Here is a 23,709-nt window from a genome sequence, read left to right as displayed (position 1 = left end):
ATCCTGGTCGCCGACAACGCCTCCTGGTCCGTGAGACTGCAGAGCCCAGCGTCGCCCACTCACCTGTTCGAGGTGACTCCATCCGGTGCCATCCTGGTGCCCATCTAATCACTGGCTAGTGATTCAGAACTTGGTCCCCTCTGCTTACAGGTGTCTTCTATCTTCGATCCAGGCTTGGATCACTTCGAACTTCTTCACTGGTCGCCTGCCAGCAACTTCTTCTTTCAGGCTCCTGGTTCGTCAACGAGGATTCCCGACGACACTTGAACCCTATGCAGCCGCAGCCCCATGGCTAAGTAAACCGAGTACCACGGTGCTCCAGCGTAGATCCACTCTCTAAGTGTCTAGATCCACTTTCGTTTTTGACCTACCTAGTCGGGTTCGCCCGAGAACACTAACTTTTGCTTTTACTAGCCTCCATAGACTTTGTCCCGCATCCCGCGTGAGAGTGCACACTCTGCACCCGAGTCCCCTAGGCCTCCTGCTAGTAATCTGAAGGTTCAGTAGGCCAGTCCTAGCGATTCCAAACCCTATGAGATTAGTACTTACCTGCTAGTAATTTCGCATTCCACTTTTGTAGTATATGGTTTTCCGTGCCCCTCGGGCACTTGTGTAAATTGTGCAACTTAAAGTATTTTCGTAAGAGTTTTGTTGTGTGCTTAGTACCCTGTCCTCATAAAGAGTACAGGGCTGTTGTGATCTAAATAAATACACTGTTTATTTTCATAACACTTGTGTGGTGTCCTTTCACTTGGTGTTCAAGGGGTATATGTGATGGTATAACAGCTGGCTTAACACGCCCTCTAGAGTTTAGCCCGAAGACTGCTCGTATCCATGCTACTAGGATAGCTGGTCTATAAGGTTGATTTACAACCAATCATCAATAAGGGTTGTTTGGACTGATACAAAGTGCTCACTAGAATAGTGAACATTATATATCAGGCCAACTTCTCACAAAACATGAATAAAAAATTTGTCATATACAATACCACTAGCTCAAACTTTCCTAATGCGAGACCTATTGCATTGCAAATGCTTGTTTTTACCGGACTGCAGTGACAGCAGTTTGCTGTCACTGCAGTCAGGACAATAGAGCCAGATAGAGACCCGTTTCGAGCCAGCTAGCACATTGATGTGCGCTGCTCACTTCTCACTAGTGGAGAAGTTACAGCATGACGGAATGCCAAGTGAGCGTTGTGGGGGAAGGGAAATCCTTTAATGAGAGTCATTTTCTTTCTGGATTTCCCTTCTCTTTCTGACAACGCAAGAGCAGCAACATTGTGGTAGGGTCACCAGGGCTTTAATTGAAAGCTTTTTCAATATTATATGTAACGAGCCATAGTTGCAGCTTATTTATCTTATGCAACTAATAACCATTGACAAAGCCAATAGTCCTTACTTTTTGTAGGTATGATGTTACTTGTCTCACATATCTGGATGCAATGACAGAAACACCAGAATACAAGTCGGGCGGCACACTATGCTAAACACAGATTTTTAGCAAGTGTTTTAAAGCTACGCCCCTAATTGCCCTGGCCACACCCCTTTGAGAGACCCCCGTTTTTTTCATCCCATTTAAAGCCCTGGTTATCCAGACATTACTTTGACTACCAATACTTAAAATGCCCATTACATTGGCTTGCCATGAGTTCCTCTGTGAGCATCACAATGACCTAGCCAAAGCTGTATTGTTGAAAATACTAGGGCTGAAGTAAGCACAGTAAATATGCACAACCTCAGAAGTGGCAGGTGGAGGTGATGGCCAAAATGTGTGTAATGACCATGGTTGAAATAATTATCTTGAGATGTAATGGTGGCATATAGCTATGTAAGGGGTTTAATGGGATTTAATTTTCTCTAATTTTAGTTCAGAACTTGTGAAGGGGAAGAGCAGGGAGGAAATAGGCCTGGAAAGGGGACTTTTCAGTGGAGTGAGGTTAAGCTCTAACCATTTGAAATCCTGCACCCAACACTCCTGGTTCCTGTCGCCATTCAAGTTATCATTCCAGAGCAGTGGCTAGAGAAAGGTTAAATTACCTTTGAATATCAAGCCCCTGTAGCAACTATAGTCCTTTGTGTGACAGAGCTAAGCTATACTCCCAATCCCTAAATTACTGTAATTGTTTGTTACATTCTTCCTCAACAAAATGCTTGCTTCCCATGGCCCAGATCAGTGTGTTGGTGGCACCTAACTTGTGCAAATACATTGTTCTCCTGTTTAGGGTGAAAAGTATGAGTAGTTCCTCCTATTCACGAGCCATGTTAAAATCAAAGTAATTTAAAAAGACTTTTGTGTCACTGAACAGTGAATAGTTTGATTATACAAGGACACTTGTGTTTTTTTTTTTACGCTCTCCTAACTGAAATTACATTTGTTGTTAACAGAATAAAAGCGATACCACGCGGCGTGTTCGCATTGAGGACACAAAGGAGGCAAAGCCTGAATTGGCTCTCGATTATGTTGAATACATGATGACCCACACCATGAATCGGGAGTGCCTGTTGTCGAGCTCACAGAAGAAGTTGAACCACCTTTTGAAGGCTCTTGGATCAATGAAGGTAATTTTGGTAATTACATGAATGACCGTACCAAAAGTGAATTCATCAAGGTCCTTATGTTGTGAAAATTACAAATTCCAGTGTTATAAATTAGTTTTGATATTATGAGCATCAGATGACTTTGGGTAGTCCAGAAATATGCTTGCTTAATAAATAATTTTGAACAGCACTTCGGAATAAACACGAACATTACCAATTTTAGTTTATAATGTAACTTCAAATTCCAAGATAAATATTCCCCCTTATCTGGACACTGAGCTGAACATTCTTGTATTGGTGCCTCGAATTGTGTTTGCAGTATAATTTGATTTTGCTAGCCATTGTGGCTGAAACCAGTTCATAATGTGTAGCCACATTAAATAGATTTAATTACGCTAACCTACAACTTTTTATTTTTGTAGAAGGTAAACGCAAACCAGAGTAGTTTGACATGCTCTAGAGAGATGTAAATTTTGCTGTTTAAATGAGCGTGTTGTTTCTGGTGTATTCATATATGCCTCTCAATGTGTAAAACCAAACTACATGTTTACCTTCCAAGAGATAGTGCAGATCTATTTATAGCCTATTATGCAGAAGTGGCCCTTTTGATATCTAATAAACGCAATCTGAAAAACAGAAGATAAAAAATCCTAAAGAGGCATGGTGAAAAAACGATTTTTTGATATTCATCATCAAAGAGGCTGTGGGCTTGGGATTGGACTTATCAAGTATTCTGTGCATATGTCCTTTGTAGCATGGTACGAGTATCATTTCTATGTGTACTCCTTGTTTGAACACATTTATTATCCCAGTCTTACTTTGTATTACTGTGAAAGGCTTGAGTATGTCCATCTCACAGTAGGAGACCACACTTTGTTTGAGATTATAGATGTAGTTCTTTTTACACTGGAGCATAAACGTTTGAACCCCTGACCACTATTCACCTTATGCCGGTGCTATGGAGGGGAAGCTTTTCTAGGTGATGTTGTTTCTATGAGGATGAGCACATGACAGGCTTTCTCTTTGTAAACTGTTTGATAAAAACATTGAGAGTTCAGTAGAGTGTCCATGCATTGCAGGAATTACTCCTAAACCTTTCAACTCCTGGTACTGTCCACAAAGAGGCTTACATCTGATTTGGCCTCTGGTGGTCACTATTAAATTAACAGAAATATAAATACCTACATGTAGAGAGCCCACTCTATTTGCCTTTCATGGTTTAATGTGCTTTAGGGTTTTGCATGATTAGGAGAACCCATCCCACCTCAATGTGAGGAATGGCACGCTTATAGAGTGTAGGTGTCTTGAGGCCCCAGTAAATCTTAGGGACTCAAATAGGGTTTAGAGCACAGTGGTCGAGGAACTAAGAAGACTGTTGGATCACCGGCCATTATCCATTTTGATCTTAGTGCTGCCTTCGATATGGTATATCTCGCCACACTTAGTTGGCGAATATCAAATGTGGGTATAGTTGGTTAAGCATTGAAATGGCTCTCCCGCTTATTGGAGAATAGAACGTTTCAGGTGTTAGATCAATCCTGTTACTTTGACAGTCTACCTTTAAGCTGTGGGGTGCCTCGTGAGTCTTCCCAGACTCCTTCCCTATTTAATCCTTATAATGTTCCCCCTGGCTGAAATTGTGCGCTCCTATGGGTTTTTACTAGTCTCTTATGCTGATGACACTCAGGTAGGTAGTGATATCATTCTTCCCCGACCCCAGCACAAACCGCCTTAGTTTGGTCCCATCCGTTCAGGAAGTAGCTAGATGGGCTAACTGCAGACTGAAGGTTAATGGAGACAAGAGACAAAGGTTATGCTACTGGGTGACAATGTTCTCAATAAGGTTTCAACTCTCAGGCCGGAATGCCTGGATAACCTTTATGATATAATGGGGTGACCCACAAATGTCCAAGGACCTGGGTAATGTTTGGTATAGAAAAAAATGGTCCTAGACTACTTAAGGTTACACTTTAGTTGTGAGAAGCATTTATTAAGTGAAAATATATCCAGTACATATAAAATTCACATTGTATCATTAATGTACCACCAATTCCTTCACAATTCAAGCATATATATCCTCAAATGACACAAAGGCACAAAGTATCGCTCAAATAGTGTCTGTTTTATTTCTCAAATCTTTTTATCACAGATCACCATATTCAATGTTCCATTAAAGAAAGGTTGCTCCAAAGGGAGTGTGAAAAAGGGAAAGTGCTCGTGAAGTAGGACAGATATGAAGGAGGGGAATCCAAAAGATAAACTAAACAATCAGTTTCGCATTCTAATATTCTTAGTAAACTGGCCGTGGTTCACAGTGGCAACAGTTTTACATGTAGGCCTGTCACCCGTGCATTTACAAGTATTTATTATTTTCTGATGGCGCACAGAGATTATTCATCTGTGAAAATGGCTGGGCTGGGATGATGTCAGGTACAAGCTTACCGGGAGAGTGTGTTGACGTTTCGACCCTGGCTCATAGAGGGTAATTTATTCCTCTGAAGGCGGGTCTTCCTCAGGGCAGGGGAAGGGGGGGTAACCTAGGATGAGGTGAAGTCAGGATTACAGCCCCTCAGGCGGTGGTCCGCAATGAATCTGCGGCATGGCTACATTTAATTTAGAAGAATGGAGGCTGCAGTGTTTGAAGAAATCAATCACGGGTGAGCAAATCGCCCCCATCATCTTATTCTATAGTCTAAGCGCAGCCCAGGTGATCCGTGCTGAACTCCTCGAGTCAGAGGAATGTCTGGATAGGTTTCCTAGCACCAAAAGTGTGATAGTGTCTTAGAATGTGGCTGGATTCCAGTCTCACAATGGATCACCAATTTAAAAAACTTGCTGCCAATTGTTTCAGTATCTTGAGTCTGAGAAAGGTTCTCAATCTTCTCCCTTTTTTTTTAGCTAGAAGGCTGAGTGTCCATAATTTCACACCTGGATTATGGTAATACCTTATATTTTGGCTTGCCTGAATATGTGATCAAGTCGTCCAGAACACCACATCGAGTCTTATGAACCTCCTAAGGTACCAATCTGCCAAAAAGCTCTGAAAGATCTACACTGGCTTCAAGTGGAGCAGTGAGTGCAATTCAAGGCCTTATGTCTTCAGCACAGATCACTTCATAAGTGAGGCCCCCTATTGCTAAGACGGTTACCACCCCATATATTCCTGGTACAAACAACAATACAAAGGACCCCTCCGAGCACACATGTCTTTATCAATGTCCACTCTAGTCTGTCTCCATAGTACGTAGAGGTTCAGTCAGAACATTCCAATATGTAATCTTCCAAATTGTTTATTGTAAGTTCAAGTTCATAATCTACAAGTTCAAAATCCACAGACAGCTCCAAGAATTGTATTCCTGGTACGTCTGAGATCCTCATGAGCATATTTGCTAAAGGTTCCCAAGATTTATAGGTCTTCTTGGGAAGGCTGTTAGGTGACCTACTTGGCCTCCAGACTATGGAATACCCTTCCTTCTTAACTATGTCAGGTGACCCTTGATCTTTTCTTTCGCATGGCTCTGATAACCTGTCTGCATTTAAAACTCTTGCCGTAATGCCTGGTAGATAGCTACTTTCATTGCAACTTCGTCCTGCGTCTGACACTTGTCTGACGCCTCTTGGTGTATGCGATCCTTCAATAGAATCTATGACTGAAGTGTACCCTACACTGGTAATGCATTTTTGATAGAACCCATGTCTGCAAGGTGGCTCAGGAACTTAGGTGCGAATGACTGGCGCTAATAGGGCCAGTGGCAATCTCTTTAACTTGTCCCTTCCAGAGCGTATAGTAGTTACGATGTGTCATCTCAGGATTTGAAAGGTCATCTGGATGAGTTGATGACCAAAGGTCTCTGGTTTTGAAGCACCACTGTATAAATCTTATATGGGGCTTCTGCTTTCACCAAAGGCAGGTTAATCCAGGTGCTGACCTTTGATTGACGTTTCATTGACCGTTAGTTACATGATGAGATTCTTCATTCCTTCAACATCAGACAAAGTCAGCAGGTGTCCTCTTGCCAAAAATGAGAGGCGTCTGCACCCTGAGTTGACAGGGCTATCTTTGCACAGGTGGGCATACGTCCGGTAGACCAGTTTACGGTCTCAAAAATGTTACATTGTCTACTCTTTTTTTTTTTTTTTCCTTTTGAGTTTTCACCTCTAGGGTCTCTTCTTCGTTTGTCCCGACTTTATTTGGAGTTTAACCTCCTGCACATGTTTCTGGCTCTGCTGCTGATCCTGCAGGTCAGTGTGGAGCTGTTTCTGATGGCCCTCACATTGGGCCATGAGAGTGTGGTACACCAATCTGCTGACCTAGCAGAAAGGTAGGTTGCTGCATGCGATCCTCCACAATCCACACCTTCATGAGTGGAGATTTAGTGAAGCCAACTGAAGAGGTTTTGATCTACTGTCTGAAGTGGTGGATGTTATTTTGTCTTCAAGCTACTTATCTCTCAAATCCTTTTATTGATGAAACTGGCCAATGTTTGTTGCCTGGTGTGAAGAAAAGCTGGTTAATCTTGTACAGGCTCAATTGCCTGATCTACTTTTGTGTGTGTTATCTTTGGCCCAGTACAGCTGTACTGTGGACACTATGGAGAGTTATTTAACAGCCCTTTCACCTTTCTTTCCTCCATATAAAACCCTCTGTCCTGACAAACTTAAGGCACCGGCCATCCTTTGTCTGGTAAGTAGTGTCACCTTTTCATATAGGACAGTCGATTATTTGTTTTACCTTCGCATCCACACAAAATGGAGGAGAGGCCACACAGATTGGATCAACTGCTTGCCTTTCACTTATGCTTTGATAGGACTAAGAAGTACTGAGTATATAAATGCTGGTTTTGCAGCGTGAATCCTTTTCTGGATTTGCATGCTGTGCATCATACCGCCATCTAGTGGTTGGGTCCGGAATGGTCTTTTTTTTTTTTTTCCTCTTTCTTTTTTTTCCCCTTCTTGTTTTGGTCGCTGTTGACCATCATTTGGTGCCAGGTACATCCCCTGTGTGACGTCAGACAGTATCCTGGAGGTTGACGTGCGTGGTGACCATCTTCAGATTCTTTTTTCTGCTGTTGGGTCTAGAAGCAAGACTGGACGCTCCGAAGAAAGATTCAAATTTTCCCCAAAAACTTTGAAAAAGAAGAAAATTTACGAATAAAATCATAGACATTGTAAGGAAGAACCAGAAGACCTCTTCGGTCCTCAAATGGCGTGGTAGAGGCCATGGAGAATGCCCCTTTCAAGTTCTGCCCCAAGTGGGTCAGCGCGACACACACAGGGTCTGCAACCTCTGCCTGCCCCAAGACCAGAAGGACTGTGAGGGCTGCGTAGAGTTCCTAGCGAAAACACTAAGTACATGCCAAAGTCAATGACATGCCCACTATGCTACAGTGCCGCAGACAACGAAGAAAACCTCTCTGAGAGACCTGGGTTTCTCGGCCGACGAGGAGGAACATGGAGCACCAGTGGAGTCGACGCGCGAGAGATCAGACGGCGAGGTCCTAGAGGGGGACTCCGAAAACATCCACGCTGAGAAAAAGGCTAAGGATATGAAAAGGAAGATGGAGAAGGTAAGACACCATAAAGATCCGTTGGAAAGTAAGGGTCACGAACATAAGGCACACAAGGCAGCCCCGACGCTGAGCACAAAGGCGATCGAAGGTCAGCCGTGATTGAAAGATCCCCACGGAACCCAACCAAAGTTGACCGAGGAGGGAAAGTCGCAGAAGAAGCCGAAACAAAGGGTCAACATCGAACCCATAAAAAAGGGCACTACACTGCCGAAGACTAACGTCTACCTCAGGAAGAAAAAAATATCTCCGGCCACCGACGACAAGAGGGCCCTCGAGGTTGAAAAGGAGAAAACTCTAGGAAGAAATTACAACGCTCCTACAAAAGAGGACTAAGATGCCTCACTGAAGGATTTTCGACTCAAACACCGGCAGGCGAACCAGAAAACGTCGACGCTGAAGGAGAGAAAGAAGGGAGCTTCGACTCTCCACCGACACCAGAACCTCGAGGCGAAGAATCAGAGGAATACGGAGACCTACCTGAAGAGGAGGAAAACTCAGAAAATATCGATGAAGGGTGGAATGACCTCTACACCTAGAGCCCGAAGGAAGAGATTTGCAGCTACCCTTCGAAAGCTTCACCTCCAGATGACATAGCTTTTTACAATGACATTGTCAAAAGGGCACCAAATTAATTTGGAGTACTCCAAGAGGAGGAAAAAATGGGACACATGTTTCTTGCTAGAAACACTGGTACTAGCTTCAAAAGGAACACAATACCTGCCTATGCTGCCAAGTATCCTGGACCAAGGCAAATAAGCATTCAAAGAACCAGCTTCAAACAAGGGGGAACACTCCAGAGTAGAGAGAGTACAAACCCTCCTCAAGAGTCCCAAAATATATTAAGTGAAGTACATTACCTGACTCTATTATTGTCACCACAGCCAGAAGAAGAGCCAATGCAGTCTCCAACAAAGGGCCAACACCTAAAAAAGAAAGTAAGAGGATGGATCTGGTGGTGAGGAGAATGGAGAAAGAGGCAGCAACACAGTGGCTCATTGCCAACTCTAATGCCCTGTTAAACAGATATGTCCACCAACAGTGGGATGAAATAAAAGAGTTGCTGAGCTGACGAAAAGAAGGCAAGATCTATTAGCCACATTTTCCTTTCTTGGACAACACCTGCCCGAGTCAGCCCTAGATGCAACAGATACTTCAAGCAGGCAAATGTGCAAAGGAACCATCCTCAGAAGGCATGCCTGGCTCAGAATTTCGGGCTTTAAACAAGAAGTTCAGGTATCCATTATCACAGACCATTCAACGGAGAAGCTCTGTTTGCCAATGAAGTGGATGAATCCCTTCAGCAAATTAAAAAAGACAACGAAACAGCAAGGGCAATGGAGGCCCAAGAGCAAAGAGGTTCTTCTAAAAGAGGAGGCTTCTCTAACAGAAAACCCACAGGTAGAGGCAGCTTTGGTCAAGGACAGCAGATGAACAACAGTTTCAGGGAAAAAACCCAAACCAACAGTTGGGTCAACAGTCTAGCTACCAAGGTTGGCAACAACAGCAGAAGCAGCCCTTTTGAGGAAGAGGGTTTGGCAGAGGAAAAGGCCAATCCTCTAGAGAAAGAGGAAACGGGTCTAACGGACTTTATCGCGGAAAAGAACCCACACGAAACAACACCAGTGGGGGAGAATATCCCTTTTCCACACACAATGGAAAAGGATCACAACAGACAATTGGATATTAAATTTGGTACAATACGGATATTGCATAGAGCTTACAAAGACACCACCTGCAAATCCACCCAAAACAAGAAAATTAACCAGATCAGAACAAACACTGCTCCATGCAGAAATCAAAGAACTATACCAGAAACAGGCAATAGAAAATGTACCAATACAAGAGTGGTACAAGGAAACTACCCTCCATACTTCCTAGTACCCAAACAGGACCAGTCTCTAAGGCCAATCATGGACTTAAGATTCATAAACAAGTTCATACTAACACAACACTTCAAGATGTGTACCCTTCAAGAAATAATCCCACAGATTCAAAAGGGGGATTACTTGGCAACAATAGATCTCATGGACACCTACTTACATATCCCTATAAACAAAAGGCACAGAAAGTACCTAAGATTCCTACACATCGGAACACACTACCAATTCAAGGTTCTCTCGTTCTGCATAAAATCTGCTCCACGATTGTTCACAAAGTGTCTAGTCGCAGTGGCGGCACAATTGAGAAGAGAGAAAATCCACGTCTACCCCTACTTAGACGACTGGCTAATAAGGGTACGCATGAAACAAACATGACACAATTATGTTAAAAAACAATTCAAGTGCTACAAATGCTGGGTTTCTCAATAAACCACAAGAAGTAGTCTACAACACCAGAAAGAGAAAAAAAAACCTTCCTGGGAGGCTAGACTGAACACAGAAAATGCCAAGGCTTAGCCCACACAAGCCAGAATACAAGCTATCCATCACAAAACAGCCCCCTACCAGAGGGGTCAGTCTCTGACAGTGAGGAAAGTAATGGAATTAATTGGCATGATGGCATCATGTATCCCATTCATCGCTCATGCTCGCCTACACATGTTCCTATTTAAAGAATGGCTCACCAACAGCTGGTCACAAGCCACAGGAAGTTGGGAGGATCTAGTGTTTGTTCCAAAGAGTGCAAGCAGAGATACAATAGTGAGCATCCAACAGCATCACACAGGAGAGACCTTTCAGGGACCCATCTCCATCTCTGACAGTCGCCACGGATGCATCCCTCAATCGGTGGGGTGCACATTTCAACCAGCTGAAAGTTTATGGTCAGTGGAGCAAACAGGACTCCACTAAACATACACATTTTTTGGAGATAAACTGTTTTTCTGGCACTCAAAGCATTCCAGAAACCTATTCAGGGGAATACCATCTTCATTAAAACAGACAATACAACTACAATGTTCTACCTGAACAAACAAAGTGGAACAAGGTCCTTTCCCTTGAGAAAACTTGCACAGGAAATCTGGCATTGGGTGATACCCCAAAAAATCAATCTACAGACAGTACATCTATCAGGGGTAGACAACATTACAGCAGACCCACTGAGCAGACAAAACAATTGCTCCCACGAATGGGAGTTGAATCAGACAATAGTACAGTATCTAGTCAACATCTGGGAAACACCAGAGTTGGACCTATTTGCAACAATGCAGAACAAGAAATTCCAAAGCTTTTCCTCAAGGTTTCCACACCACCTGTCAAAGGGAAATGCACTTTCACTCAATTGGACACAGATATTTGTTTACACCTTTCCACCAATACCCCTGATGCCAAAAGTGCTACAAAAAGCAAAGGAACCACTAACAAATATGATTCTCATTGCTTCTCATTGGCCAAGGCAAACATGGTACTCAACTCCTTTCTAAAGAACTATCAAAAGGAGAAATAGTCGGGATCGAAGCCGAAAAAGACCTGCTGACAATGCCATATTTTTCACCAGGAACCAGCAATGCTACAACTAGCAGCCTGGCGCCTGAATACACCGAATTTGGGCATCTCAATCTGCCGCTCAGCACTATGGAAATTCTAAAAGGAGGAGGAAAACAGTCAACATGAAAATGCTATATAGCAAAATGGAAGCGATATACCACATGGTGCACCGCTAACAACACTAATTCTATCAAGACATAAGAAACAGTAATTACATATGTTACTTACCTTTTGGACAGCAACATCAACTTTTCCAGCCTTAAAGTGCACCTTGCTGCCATAGTGGCATACACAAGAGGAAAATCATGCAAAATGCTTTTTTACAAGACCAGTAATCAAAAGGTTCTTAGAAGGAGCAAAAATAATAGCTCCCCCAAGAGCTGCTCCTTTACCAATATGGAGCGTAAATGCAGTACTTTCTCAACTGATGGCAAAACCCTTTGAGCCCATGCATGCAGCGGACCTCAAACATATTACTCTCAAAAAAGCCTTTCTCATTGCTATAACATCACTACGAAGAGTAAGTGAACTACAAGAATTAACTATACAAGAACCCTACTTACAAATCCACATGGATAAAGTAATCTTAAAGACTAATTCACAATTTTTGCCAAAAGTGGTATCTAAGTATCACTTAAATCAAAACATTCTCCTGCCAGTTTTCTTCAAGAACCCAAAAATTAAAGCAGAGAGAAGCCTCCATACCCTGGATGTAAGGAGGGCTTTACTGTATTATTTGCAGAAAACAGAACAGATAAGGAAAACAAAGCAATTGTTTTTTTCCTTTCCGCATACCATCACACGATCAGCTGTCACAAAAGCAACTATTGCAAGATGGATAGTACAAGCTATCCAGTTATGCCAATGCCAAAAAGGAACTAACAGTGCAACCAGCAGCTCGCTCCACTAGAAAGAAAGGAGCAACACTGGCATTTATAGCCAATGTACCCATTGATTCCATTTGCGCAGCAGCAACATGGGCATCACCACACACCTTTACAAAACATTTTTGTGTAGATATGCAAATGAATAAGGAAGCTCAAATTGGACAGACGGTACTTCAACACCTGTTTACAAGGTCTTCCTTTCACCACAGCCTCCAAAACACAGGAGAAACCGCTACATAATCCTATGCAGAGCATGTGAATCCAGAAAAGGATTCACCCTGCAAAACGAAATGGTTACTTAACAGTAGGAGTAGTTTTGCAGCTTGAAGAATTTTCTGGATTCACATGTAACCCACCCGGCCTCACAGGTGGGGAAGCAAAGGACTACGTCATTTTTTTTTCAAAACCATCTCAAGGATTACAAAACATAAGAAAAACAGAAAAAAAAATCTGAAGATGACCACCATGCACGTTGACCTCCAGGATACCGTCTGACATCACCACAGGGGATGTACCTGGCACCAAATGGTGTTCGCCAGCAACCAAAACAAGAAGAAGAAAAAATGCAAATCCGGACCCAACCACTAGATGGCGGAATGATGCACAGCATGTGAATCCAGAAAATTCTTCAAGCTTCAAAACTACTCCTACTGGTAACTAACCATTTCGTTTGTTGGGTTCGCTGGTGCAAAGAAAGGATAAGTGTTCCAGAAATGGACAATGCTCTGGCGGATTGTCCTCTGCATTAAACTGTTATGTCCTGGTCCAAAAAGATCCTTCAGAGGGCTTTTGGGCTCATTTCATCAGAGCAAAGGCTGCTACTACTTCTCTAACTTGGATTGTTCCTTTTGTCCGGTAGCCATTTGAGCATTTACCCATGTTATCACCAGACTCTAATACATCACATACAGTCACATGGTACGGAATCCGCTGTGGTGGTATTTACAGAGGCGATTTGTGATATAATAGATGGTGGTGGAAAGACTGCAATGGTCTATATGATGGAGACTATTGGTTGTAGATTCCTTACCTTAGAATTTCCCCCAGGCATCAGTCTGAATTTGGAGATTTTTCGTGAGCAATACCCCTGTGCGTCGGTAGGTGGCGTCAGTCAGCTCCCCATTTGTCCGTCGTCGGGGGCTGTGGTATGATGTTGCACTGACATCAATTCATTCTTTTTCTGTGCCAGCCTATCTGGAGATAGCAACCCGTTGCAACTTTTTGGCTAGTCTTTTCTACTTTTTGTTGTCTTTTTTCCTGAGTCTTTTGCTCCTGGTGTGTCAAGGATGTCCCAACGACAGACCGGCTTCAAGCCCTGTGGCTCGTCACCGGGCAAAATCCGTGACTGATCCGCACCTAGTTTGGTGTCTGGAGCGCGACCATGACCCAAATTTGTGCTCCGAGTGCCGGGCAATGAACCTGAAGGCTTTCCGGGAGCGGTCCCTAAAGCTATTGGAGGCCTGGTTCTCAGCTGCGCGTTCCTCCTGTTTTTCGTTCGAGGGGACACTCCTTGTCGCACTCAAAGTAGTTGGGGAGATCTTCGGGTAAGTCAGGGAAACACAAGAAGAAGTCAAAGGAGCACATGCGTTCTTCGACTACACCCCGTCCTTCGGCCGACGCAACACGAGACTCCGAGTGTCGCCACTCCAAAGCTCCATCTCTGTTGCAGACTTCTGAGATGACTCAGCGCCTTTCTGGGAGCCGGAGAGTCTCGCCAAAATCCAGAAATTTTGAGCACCTGTTCCTCATTTTTGGGCAGCCCAGCTCCTCTGGTGCACCTTGGGCCCCACGGAGTCGGTTGGGGGCCCTAGGCATTTGACTCAAAAGCTTCAACCCTGACTCCTGAGGGATCCCATGGATCTGACATCAGATCTGGATTGACACTAGTCGATCTGACTTGACCTTCCCCGACGATGACGCTCCCGACGTCAACTATGCCCCAAGTGGACACGAAGCCGGACCAACGTTTATTCCGACAACTGAAGGGACTTTTGTTCCTGTGTTAGTCCCTGGCGTTCATTTTGGGCCAGAAGGTGGTGAAGAGGAATGGGATGGGCTGCTGGACCTTTTAACTGACCAGCTTGAAGAAGCGGACCGGCGGCTGGACCTGGGTGATGCCAGTCCTCTAGATACTTCCCTTGACACTGGCTTGTTTTCTTTCCCTACTGTAGCTACGGAGGAGGGCGCTTCCTACACTGTGGTGGTGTTAAGGGCAGCAGAGGTCCTTGGCCTTGAGCTCCCTTTGGTGGCAGTCAGGACTAACCTCCTGACAGAGGTGCTTCAGCCATGCAGCTTCCACTTCTGAAACCCTCTTTCCGTTGAATGAAGCCCTTACCGAAGCCCTTCTGGGCACTTGGTCCAAGCCCAGCACAGGGGCTGCTGTGGACAGGACAATTGCCCACCGCCAATGCCCCGCTCCAGGCGACTCAGTGTTCCTGGCACAACATCCCTCCCCTGAAAGCTTGGTGGTCCAAGCATCATCTTCAAAGGGCTCATTCTCTTTAGCTCCTCCGTATAGGGAATCCAAGAAGCTGGATCACCTTGGGAAGAGGATGTTTTCTTCCTCCAGCTTGTCATTGCAGTCTGTGAATACCACTTGCCTCTTGGGCCGAAACTCCCATACCGTCTGGGGTATAGTTGTTCAGGTGGTGCCTCAGTGCCTGCAGGAGGCCTGGGCCGTTCTCTCCCAGGCAGTTGCTGATTGGAGAAATGCAGCCAAATTCACAATATGTTGTGGACTGGATACCACGACTCACTGGGCAGAATGGTGCCACATCAGTAGCACTCAAGGTGCTGCACCTGGTCGAGGACATCTGGCTTCTCGTGGGATGTCCAATCAACCTTGATGGACATGCCCATTGTTGGCACAAAGCAGACTTGGCGCTTGAGCGCTTTAAAGATTCTCAGGCTAAGGCCAGATCCTTGGGTCTCATGACTGCCACCCATCCACCTCAATCTAATTTTCGTCCTTCTCGTAACTACGCAATGGGTGCCCAGCCACGTCCTGCCCAGCCCAGCCACCGGTACCCGCAAGATGTCCAGCCGCTGCATGGCCACGAACATGGGACCCAGCGTCCTCGCAGGTCAGGGATCCAGCGGGCGGGCCAGTCCACTCTCCCTCCCCAAGCCACTGCCTCCAAACCTTCTTAGTCTGAGGTGTCGGGCCCATTATCAGCCAGTCTGAGGCAGGATTCGTCATCACTTCCTCCACTGGCATTCCATCATGTCGGACCGGTGCGTTCTGCAAATAGCCCAAAGGGCTACTCCCTCCCCTTAGAGACAAACCTTCTGTAGGAAGCTGGCTCTGCATATACTGTGCCAAAGTAAGGTATTGTGTGCACAGTGTGCAAGTAGTCCCCAGAGGTATAGCAGAGGCTAAATTGGGTAAGTACTGACAGCTCTCTTTGTGGTAGTGTGGGCGAGCAGTTCGGCTTATCCAGAGGGTGTGTTAAGCATTTATTGTATTCACTCAATCAAGACGGATGCACACACTCAGAGACTGAATCCAGACAAATTGAGTTAGTATAAAAAAGGTATACTTGTATTTTATTTAGAGAACCAAGCAGGATTTGCTACAGGTAGGTAAAATATACTTTCAATTGTAGGCTTTTACGCAGAAATGCAATTGAGGTTGGATTTGCAGTCGGTACAGGTTTGTATCACTTTAAAAAGCAGTTTGAATTACATTACACAGTAATTCCTTTCAGATTACTTTTTAGTTACTTTTGGGTTATTTTAAGTACTGGGGTGGTATGCCTAGATACCACACCTTAGGATCTTACTATACACCGTAAGTAAGACTTTTTATACTTTGCAGTTTAGTTCTTTGTTCTCCATACAAACATACATTCGACAATCTTGTAACGTGGGTTATGAGAGAAAAAGTGTTAGCTGTTTCTCAGGTAAGTACACAACTTACGAGTGGGAGTTTTAAAGCTTAGGACCAAGGATCCCCAAGGTCTAGATAGGCACTCTAATTGCAGCACTGGGACTGCCGACTGCAGAGTGCAAGGGCCCAGTGGGGCTAAGAGGCCCTTGAGTAGGGACTGCTGGCAAGCAGGCAACTCAGGTGTGGCAGCAAAGCTCCTAGGGTTAAGGTAATCACTGCAGGGGGCAACAACCAGCACAGGAGCTGCACCACCAGCGACACTGGGGTGGCCAGATGCAGGGTGAAAAAAGTATGTCTGGGACCCTGTGCTTTTCTATTGAGACCTTCAGTTCTGTGAAGTTGCTGCAGGCTCGGGCAGGAAGACTTCCTGAAGGTGACTACGGGCTGGCGAAGTAAGTTGGGTTCTTGGGGAATGCCTGGACACAGGCGGTTGGGCAACAAAAGTCCCTGGTGCGTCTGGTGCAGGGTTGTCTTCCAGTGTTTGTTTTTTCACCAGCACCAGTCGCGGTAAGGGGGAGGGGGGCCTTCAGGTTGAGGCTGCAGGTGTTTTCTCGAATCTTGAGGGAGGTCGGAGATCACCAGATCCCAGGTCAGGATTGCTGGGAAGACCTCCTTGTGGTGTTGGCCCACTCAAACTCTGGCTGTGGTTGTTGGGTACAGAGTGGTGCAGAATCGCGGAGTCGCCCGAATCTGGATTCTGCAGAGAGCCTTTGCTTGAGCAAATCCGGTGCTCACAGGAGACACTGTCTGTAAGATGGTTGCAGGGCAGATCCTCCGGGTTCTGGTTACTGGCTGCTGGACTCACTGGGGGTTTTGCTGTAGGCAGGTCGTAGACTGGACGGGCTGATAGGGCTGGGGCCAAAGCAGCTGGTGTCCTCTTCATCTTCCTGGGTCAGCATGGCTCTTCTGTCCTCCTTCTATCTTCCTCGCATCTAAGGAGGTAAGATTCAGGGTTGCTTTTAAATACAAAATTTAGGGGCATTAAAGGGGTGTGTAGGTAGGGACCAATGGGTCCCTTACTTGGGTTGGGTACTAGCTCCTATTATGCAGTGGGAGTGGGCATGACCCTCTCCCGAATTGTCTGAGTCCCCTCATCTTCAAGATGGAGGGGACAAGATGTGTGCTTCACCTCACCTCCCCCACCTAAGGGGTGGGGTTGGCATAAGTGGGCACACCTCTCTTCCTAGCCTTGTTTTCCTGCCGATTCTCCAGCCAAAAGTGTGGGCCGGAACCGGTGGGAGCTGGTTGGCAAGGGCAGCAAAAGACCGGGACCGCTTACAAAGGCGGCAGGCCTTTGAAGCTTCCATTTTTGTGGCCTTAGCCCATCCAGGGGAGCATTCATGACACCTCTGCCAAGAATGGACTTTGTTTCTGGACTCCTGTCAGGTGGTGGCAAATGGTGGGCAGCCAATTAGGAACCACACCAATGCTGGTTGATTTTAAGGGGGCATCTCTAAGATGACGTCTGAGTTAATTTTACATTAAATAGAACACTGGTATCCGTGTGGGTATAATGGTTTGAGTAGGTATCTACCAAACTTCCCAGTTTTTTAGTAAAACCATAATTGAGCTGTGGGAGTTCGTAATTACCAAGTCCCAGACCATGTACTCTTTATGGTTTTACTACACTTACAATGTCTAAGAATGGGCTTAGACACTGTAGGGTTACAGGCTGATGCCACTGTACCCTCACCTTATGGCTGGAGGGATGACTTACCTAGGCCTCATGCAATGGGTTGCAGGCATGGCACACAAGGATCTGTGCCATGTTGACTCTTCACTACTCTCTGCATCAAAACACGCAGCCTGCAATGGCAGTGTGTGGGTGTTAAGATACAGGGCCCCTGAGAGTGGCACATCAAATCGGGTCGCATCAGATGTCAGGCAAAAAGTGTGCGGGTACCCATGCAAAAAAGGGCACTTTCCTACACCATCCCTCCATGCCACCTTCTTACGACCACATGTTGGAGGATCATTTGGCACTTCTCCTCAAGGAAGTTTCAGCTCTCTTTGTCAAGGGAACCATAGATAGGGTCCCTGTGCCAGAAGTAGGTCTTGGTGCACAAAATGGGCAAAGGCCTGCGTCCTATTGTAGGCCTCCGGGCCCTCAACTTCTTCATCCGGAAGGAGAAGTTATAGATGCTCACTTTGGTCCAGGTTCTTTCTGCCCTCGACCCAGAAGACTGGATGGTAGCGTTGGTTTTCAGGATGCTTGTTTCCATGTCCCTGTCCTGCCTGCCCACAGACGTGACGATAAGGTTCACAGTGGGCCATGAGCATTTTAACTTCACCGATGATTCTGCCTCTAACCCGGATTTTGGTGAGAATTACTCGGAAGCTGCCGTGCCTCCTGACCTCCTGCATCGTGCTGGTGGATCATGCCAGGTGGAATTGCGTGACCCTTAATTGAGTGACGTCCCCTGGTCACAGCGGTATCCCAATAATTGGGTTGTAAAGTTCCACGAATATTTTGAAATATAAGTTCAAAATTTCAAATTTCAAAATTCTTTATTTTCATAATTTTGTTATTCTCAAATCTCCAAGATTGATTCAACAAAACAATGAATTTGTACATCGCCATCACAAAATTCCCCTCAAGACACACACCAACTGCAATTCCTCAAACATCATATATGCCATCCTATGTCCGTGTCTAATGATATACATTGGTCAGACACAGCAAAAAGCCAAAGTGAGGATTCTTCAACACATGAGTAGAATCAGATGTCAAGTACAGGGCGCTCCAATGGTTGAGCATTTCTCTATGGCTGGGCACCCACCTGAAAGTCTTAAATGGGTAATTATCGAAAAAGCCACACTAGGACCCCGGGGTGGTAACATTGCCAGTATCTTGAATACTCGTATCCGTGTAATACGAGTTTCGGACCAAGTCCGCGATCGAATTGCTATGTTTACTGTAACCTGGCAACCCAACTAGTCTTTCTACTATGTTCATACGGGTGCAACGCACCACGTGATCACAGTTCCATGGTGATATTACCAAACCCGGAACCTCACTTCGCCATTGCGATTTTGAGCGGTGTTCAGGACGTGATTCATTCCGTGCCTGGTAAGTACTATCCCAACTCTCATGGCGCCAATCAATTAGCCATTGCTGATTAACCTTCCTTGGTGGCTCAGTTTATAACTCCACCTCGCCCTTGCTTTCAGATGCTTCGAGAAAGTTTCCCAACTGGTTTACACATTTACACGATTCCCGTTTGAACGTGTTTTCTACACAGCCTATTGGTGAGTGCCCTCCCCTCTATTGCATCACAATGTTTGATGCCGCGAGTTTTCTATAAGTTCCCTAAATGTCTGCTTTAATTATATCTGATAGATTTCAAAGTATCGTTGGTATATTGGACCACGACTGGCTTCTGAGCCATCATAATCAACGAATGATCTACATTACGAAGTGGTGAGTCTATAATCGCTTGCCTTTAATTTAGTTTTATGACGCCCTTTCTCTGTAAACTTACCTTCTCATTGACCGTTATTATTCTTACCTGATAGATTCTACCTCAATTTCAGTCCGGTTGACCGCGAATGCATACAACCCTGTCAACTTCGGGTCCTGTAAATACCACCTTTGTGGTAAGTTTTTAAGCCTATGACTGTATGACCTGAATCAACAGCCCACACGTATACCAGACATGTTCTGGTACGATTATCACGAGACTCGGTGATTGCACTTCGGTCCTGACCCATCGGGCTCCAGGTGTATTACCATGTCCCATTGAGTAGTTATCTCTATGATCTAGGGATTTTTGGCCTTGTCCACCTACGTCCGGCTGGCTCATCCCCAACGGCTCTTGACTTCACGTATCGATTCCTCAATAAATAACAAGTCGTTGTGACTACTTAGCGCCACTTTAGTTACTGCACAATGTTTAATTGATATTGATCCTGAATTTATTTCGGGACCCCTGTAACCTGTAACCCTTACCAATCCTGTCATGGGATCGATGTGCCACCTTATTTTGATATATCTAGGGATACTCCTTCCCGTGCCTAAATCATATATTTATATATTAAATAGGTTATGTGTCCCATTTTCCAGTCCTGATGAAGACCCCGCAGCAAGAATAGCACTCGTACCTGCATATATGAGGGTCGAAACGTCGACAACTACCTGCCTTTGAATATCAACTCCACGCCCTATTGTTTTCATTCATTGAACTTTGTGGAGTATGCTTTTCTTTTGAAATGATTGTTTGAACCTGATGGTCCTGGTCTCTGTACACATTGTGTAACATTGACAAATGATTTATATTTGTTGATTATACTGTCACTTAAGAATTTTCCTTCTTTCTTTCACTACATCCTCACACGATCACTCACCACCCTCCCTCCTTTTCCCAACTTGGGGCACTGTGAAACCACTAATTTATTGTTCGGATAATACTGTATATTTAATATACACTCCCATTGTGAATTAAACAATGTGGACTAATTTGTTGTTTGGTTGACTTATTTTAATTTTTTTGCTTATTGTTCCTATGCAACTGGGACCCCTTCCTATAACCACTCCACTATAACAGCGGCAACCACTGCGTTAGCATATGGAATCCCACTCCTTGATATTTGTCAGGCGGCAATGTGAGCATCTCTGCACACGTTTACCAGACACTACTGCCAGGACAGTGCTCTCCGGAGGGACGGGAACTTTGCCCGTTCAGTTCTCCAGGACTTTCTCGTAAGAACTTGGTTTGCAGACCCTCCGGGGACGGTATTGCTGAGGTATCTATTCTAAGGTAAAGAATCTACAACTAATATTCTCTATCAGATGAAGAAGTTACTTACATTCGGTAACTTTGTGTTTGGTAGAGACATACATTAGCTGTAGATTCAATACCCCCACATCCCCCACCCATCTTACCAGCTCTGCGAGCTGATTTCTAGGGATAGGTACTTCCATACAGGGCCCTAGTTTGGATACACCACTGAGCATTGTCTTTCATGGCTCTGCGCTTTTGGCGTGGAAAGTCGTGTTAAGATTTGACGTCTGCACACATGGGTGGCGTCTAAATGGGTCTCGCAACGTTATCCTGGTGCCGACGACGGACGTTTAACCGACCGCCGCCACCTACCCCGTGCAGGGCTATTACTGATGAAAAATCTCCGGATCCAGACTGATGCCTGGGGGAAATTCTGAGGTAAGTAATCTACAACTAATATATGTCTCTACAGATACATTGTTACCAAAAGTAAGTAACTTGTTCTTTTGGACCTATCCCCTGCTTTTGCACCGTAAGTCCGAGTTTTGTAGCACTAACAAATGGAGATTAGAATTGAGAAGAATGCCCTTAATCTCTTAGTTTACTTCCTTAGTAACATAACTCAGTCTGTCTCATTTGGAGACTTTACTTTTCTCTTCCATGTGGGGGTATTTCAGAGCTCAACATCGATCAGCATCTATGTGGCTCCACTGGCCACCTTGATTAGATCTTATGGATTCAACACCATATCTTATGCGAATAAAAAACACAATTGTTGTCTTCATTCACTCAAACATAGATATAGTAAATTGGATGAAAAGCCAATGCCTAAAATTCAACTTTGATAAGACTGAGGTGTTTGACCCTTTACCCACTCCAATCACTAAAGTACAAAATCTTGGAGTGATTTTTGACTCCAAATTAACATTTGAAGACCAGACAAATCAGCTGATCTCTTCAGTTTTTATCTTCTAAAAATACAAAAAAAGTTGTACCATTAATTTTTACAGACAGCTGTGGTCTCTCTTGTGCTTTCCCGGTTAGACTGTTGCAACACTATCTATCTGGGCGTGAAACAGGGTCTGCTGAAAAAGATTCAGAGGCTGCAGTGTACAGCTATCCGTCTTTTGAAAAACACATAGAAAAATTAATCTGCTGCTAATGGGCTTTAGGATCTTCACTGGTTGCTAATTAAGAGCGGAGTTACATTTAAAATATTCTGAATTGCACACAAAGCCCTGTAAGGAATAGGCCCATTCTACCTGTAGAATTTATTTTTATGGTATGCTCCTAGGTGTTTGCGATCTGCTCCTGCTAAGACCATGTAAGTCCCTAATATTTGCAAAGCCACCTGGGGTGGCAGAAGTTTTGTGCATGCCACAGATCTCTTGTGGACCCAAATGCCAATGCATTTAAGGTGCCAATCAAACCTCATGAATTTTAGAAAACATTTAAAAATCTGGCTTTTTTCCTCTTTCGGCTTCATTTTTACCTAACTATGCATTTTTTTGGTGATTCCGGTAGTGCAGACATCAGCGCAAAGACTCCTTTATAAATATAAATCAAATCAATTCAGTCCGTAGAGCAGGTAATTTTGTCACTGTATCATCTAGCAGTTCCAGATTTAGATTTCACTTCCAAGACTCCCCTTCTTGGAGGGCGAATTATTGGTACTGATTGAAAAGATGAGGAATCTCCTGATAGAAATATTGATCAGAACAATCAGCTACTTACCTTCAATATCACTCCAGTGGTTACTTTAAACAAACTTAGATTTCTCATGCACCCTCCCCTGCTCAATTCAATTCAAAATAGTCTTTTTCGATTTCTTCAGTGGAATTCATAAAAGCAAGTAAAGACATAAAACAAATACTGTTTACCGGGCTAAAAGTCATATACAAAATGATTAAGTATACAGTAAGCTTTAAAAGTTAAAAATCATCAACAACAACTGATAAGGAATTCATCATAAAATGTAATCTTATTTACATCTCCAATGGATCACACTAGGATGGTTTCTCTACATCTAATTACTTTCTTGAGGAAGTTTGCAACAGACCGCATGGTGTACTGTTATCTAAAAGCTGAAGGGATAAAAATACTGGGCGACATTGTCTAAGACCAAGCAGCTTTTAAATCTGTAAGGTCCAAAACGTTCTCTGAACTTCATAAAATTTACAGAGGAGCACTACATGGATTGTTGTTTGCTGTGACATTCCATCACATGGGCATTTATAGAGCGAGCTTGACCAGTCATTAATTACAGGAAAAGCTATTGGGCGATGGAAAGTGCCAAACCTAAAGTGAGTTAAAACAAATTTGTCACAGGTGCCCTCCATGATTTGTAAATAGGGCTGTATAATAAAGTGATCAATACCATTTGGTTACTGTGTACAGCCGATCTCATTATTTCTGTGGAGAGTCTATTTGACTTGTCTGCTCACTGACATTTGGAGTTGACTTTCAGCTATTAATAAGATGCCAAGTTGGTTTTTAGTCACTGCCGTGAAAGATCAATACTGTTATATATGCTCCTCATTCTTTGGCGCAAAATGATATTATTAAATTGACAACAGGATACGTAGGTGGCTTCTTTCTATGACTTATTGTCACTTTGTTCAGAGACTGCTTGGAGTCACAATAGAAGTGGAGAGCAGCACCTGTCGACATGCAGGAGCT

The 23,709-nt window shown here is 44.3% G+C and overlaps 1 protein-coding gene across 1 annotated transcript in view; it reads left to right on the top strand.

The window, feature by feature from the left end:
- The window catches only part of NCAPG2 (non-SMC condensin II complex subunit G2), a 431,039-nt gene that overhangs the window by 228,929 nt on the left and 178,401 nt on the right, over positions 1-23,709 (top strand). Inside the window, exon 19 of the mRNA XM_086941500.1 lies at positions 2,386-2,559. Within this exon, the coding sequence (XP_086797626.1) occupies positions 2,386-2,559 (174 nt within the window). The remainder of the gene's footprint in view (positions 1-2,385; positions 2,560-23,709) is intronic.

This window comes from Lissotriton vulgaris, chromosome 10 (assembly GCF_964263255.1).
Source record: "Lissotriton vulgaris chromosome 10, aLisVul1.2, whole genome shotgun sequence".
NCBI classification, from domain to species: Eukaryota; Metazoa; Chordata; class Amphibia; order Caudata; family Salamandridae; genus Lissotriton; species Lissotriton vulgaris.
This window is presented reverse-complemented; position numbering and strand designations above follow the sequence as displayed.